Source organism: Psammomys obesus, unplaced genomic scaffold, assembly GCF_907164565.1.
Source record: "Psammomys obesus unplaced genomic scaffold, mPsaObe1.curated_primary_1811, whole genome shotgun sequence".
Lineage (NCBI taxonomy): Eukaryota > Metazoa > Chordata > Mammalia > Rodentia > Muridae > Psammomys > Psammomys obesus.
The window spans coordinates 24,078,020-24,080,627 of NW_026596039.1; the positions used below are offsets into that span (position 1 = coordinate 24,078,020).

General features: G+C 34.0%; 1 protein-coding gene across 1 annotated transcript; it reads left to right on the plus strand.

Annotated features, from left to right (window-relative positions):
- The first annotated feature begins 1,001 nt into the window (after nt 1-1,001).
- On the plus strand, nt 1,002-1,949 carry LOC129687664 (vomeronasal type-1 receptor 3-like). The gene has a single exon (XM_055622158.1). It carries the CDS (start codon nt 1,002-1,004, stop codon nt 1,947-1,949), a length of 948 nt encoding a protein of 315 aa, XP_055478133.1.
- The last annotated feature ends 659 nt before the right edge of the window (nt 1,950-2,608 follow it).

Below are 2,608 nucleotides of genomic sequence, written 5' to 3' on the forward strand. Positions count from 1 at the left end.
CATGATGAACACTGTATTCTCAGAGTCATCTTTCAGCCTTGCTATGTTTCTTTATGACACAACATTACTGACTTAAGATTTTGTCTATGAGCAAACTAGACCATTGATGATCCTTTCTTTGATGTTGGTTATATGGCTACATTTACTTTTTAATTCATATTTGCCTGATGTCAAATAATTTCTGCATCATCATGTGGTGTGTAGTCTTGTTACACCGAAGGCTTGTTTGAAATTGTTCTTACATTTTTAAAATATTTGAATCGTTCTACATCATGATTAGAGGTGATTCTCATATAGTGTGTGCAGTGCTGTAAAGACTCATTTTTCTGATGTTCATTTTGGCATTCCAGCTGTGTGCTCATCATCACGAGTGCAAGGGATCTTTGTCCTCTTGATTGTACTTGATGTGTTTGCATTGGTGTAAAATGGTGAATCTTTTACCACTTAGCTAGAATGTGGAATTTTTCATTCTTCCTTGTATATGTCAACATGCTGACAGTTTCATTCAGAGAAAAAAAAGAAACAATTCCAATTTTGCTCTCAGTAAAGTTCAAATAGCCTGGTTCAAATCATGCTTGTGACCTGTATTTTGTAGACTGTGAATATGATTGAATTTAAAGTGTGATTGTTATTTTCAATTATTTAAATGCATTTTCTACAACTGGATAGTTTATTAGTCTGTTTTAGGAAATCATCTGTGTGTCTGTTATGGTTTAAGTTTTTACTCTAGTTTTTCTCTTTTTGAGGATTTCACACATGAATACAATTAAAGATTATAATGTTTATTTTAAATTTATCTACACTGTTTATATCTGCATGTTCAGTTCCTCTTTCTTTCATTTTTTCAATATGTCTGTTTATCAGTATTCATTACTTCTCTGTGCTGCTGAGTTTTCAGTCAGTGTATTTTCCCAGAAACACCATTCAAAAATAGTTTTATAATACAGTCCATTTATTTGTCACTCTAAATGTAACAAGCCTGATACATGTTAGCATCCATTATGCTTCCAAGTGACACCATCTTGGGGTTCTTTCTCATATCACAGTTATGTATTGGTGTCATAGGGAACTCATCACTGTTCATTTTATATTTATATAGTTACTTCTTTAAGCCTCATTTTATGAAGTTGATAGATTCAGTTTTCATGCACCTGACAATAGTCAATATGCTGTTGATCATATTTACATTAATACCAGACATCATGGCCTCCTTTGGAGTACCCAATTTTCTGGATGATATTGGCTGTAAGGCAGTTTTGTTTTATACCAGAGTCTTCCGGGGTCTGTCCATCTGTACCACCTGTGTTGTAAGTACATTTCAAGTCATCACCATCATTCCTAGTAATTCTAAGTGGGCATGGCTTAAGCCTAAACTCTCTAAATGGGCTTTTTCTTCCTTACTTTGCTCCTGGATAATTAACCTGCTCATCTATGCAAATATGATTAAAGTGATAATAGCCAAAACCAATTCTTCTCATGCTGGCAATGGATATTTGCATGCTTACTGTCAAAACAAGAACTTTGGGAACCACAACTCAGGGCTATTTTTGAGTGTCATATTCATTCACGATCTCTTCTTTGTGGCCATCATGACTTGGGCCAGCTGCTACAAGATGACTTTCCTCTACAGACACCAGAAGAGAGCCCAGCATCTCCACAGCCTAAGCCTCTCCTCCCAGCCATCTCCTGAAAGCAAAGCCACTCACCACATCCTGTTTCTGGTGACCTGCTTTGTGTTCCTTTATTGGTTGAACAACTCCATCACCCTTTATGGATTTTATGCACAAACAAAAATTCCAAGGTTGGAGGGAATTAATGCAGTTTTATCAACATGCTACTCAACCATCTGCCCTTTCTTACTAATGAGGAATAATAAAATTATTTTGCAATTCACTTCTTCCATTTCTGTATTAAGAATGACCTATTTTCAAAGTGCACTCTGTGGCTGAATTGAAACTCACACATTCTCATGCTTATGAGATTATATAATATACTGATTGACAGAAGTATTTCCATGGGATAAAGAATTTGAATGTGTACCTTGAATACCTGATAGGGCCTTTGTCATAATTCAGATAATCTGTACACTACTAAATATCAGATAGTTAGCATTTTTCTTGAATATGACATCATGTACATAATTTTGATAAATTGAACATTTATTACCCACTCAAATTATGACACTGTAGACAAAATGAATTTTAAGTACTTGAAAAATAGCTTCTTTCTTGATTTTTTGCTATTAAATACTTCTAATAAAAAATGTAAATTACATTTGGAGCTTGGTTCATGTTTTTTATGGAGTATTTTGTTTTTAGGAACACCATTTTTTTTTTAAAGATCTATACACTGTTATTGTACTGTGTTTAAGGAGATCAAGTAATTATTTACAAAAATAATAATTATAATAATAACCAAACACTGTTATTTTAACATTAAGAAGGAGAGCAAAGAAGAGCAAAAGTTTCTTTTTTTTTTCATAAATATGCAAACTAGTGCACCGAAAACTTGGAAAGGGCCTTGGGAGGAGATGAGGCATGAAGGTTGGGATTGGGAGGGAATATGGAAGGGGCTACAGCTGGTATACAAAGCAAATAAAATGTAATTA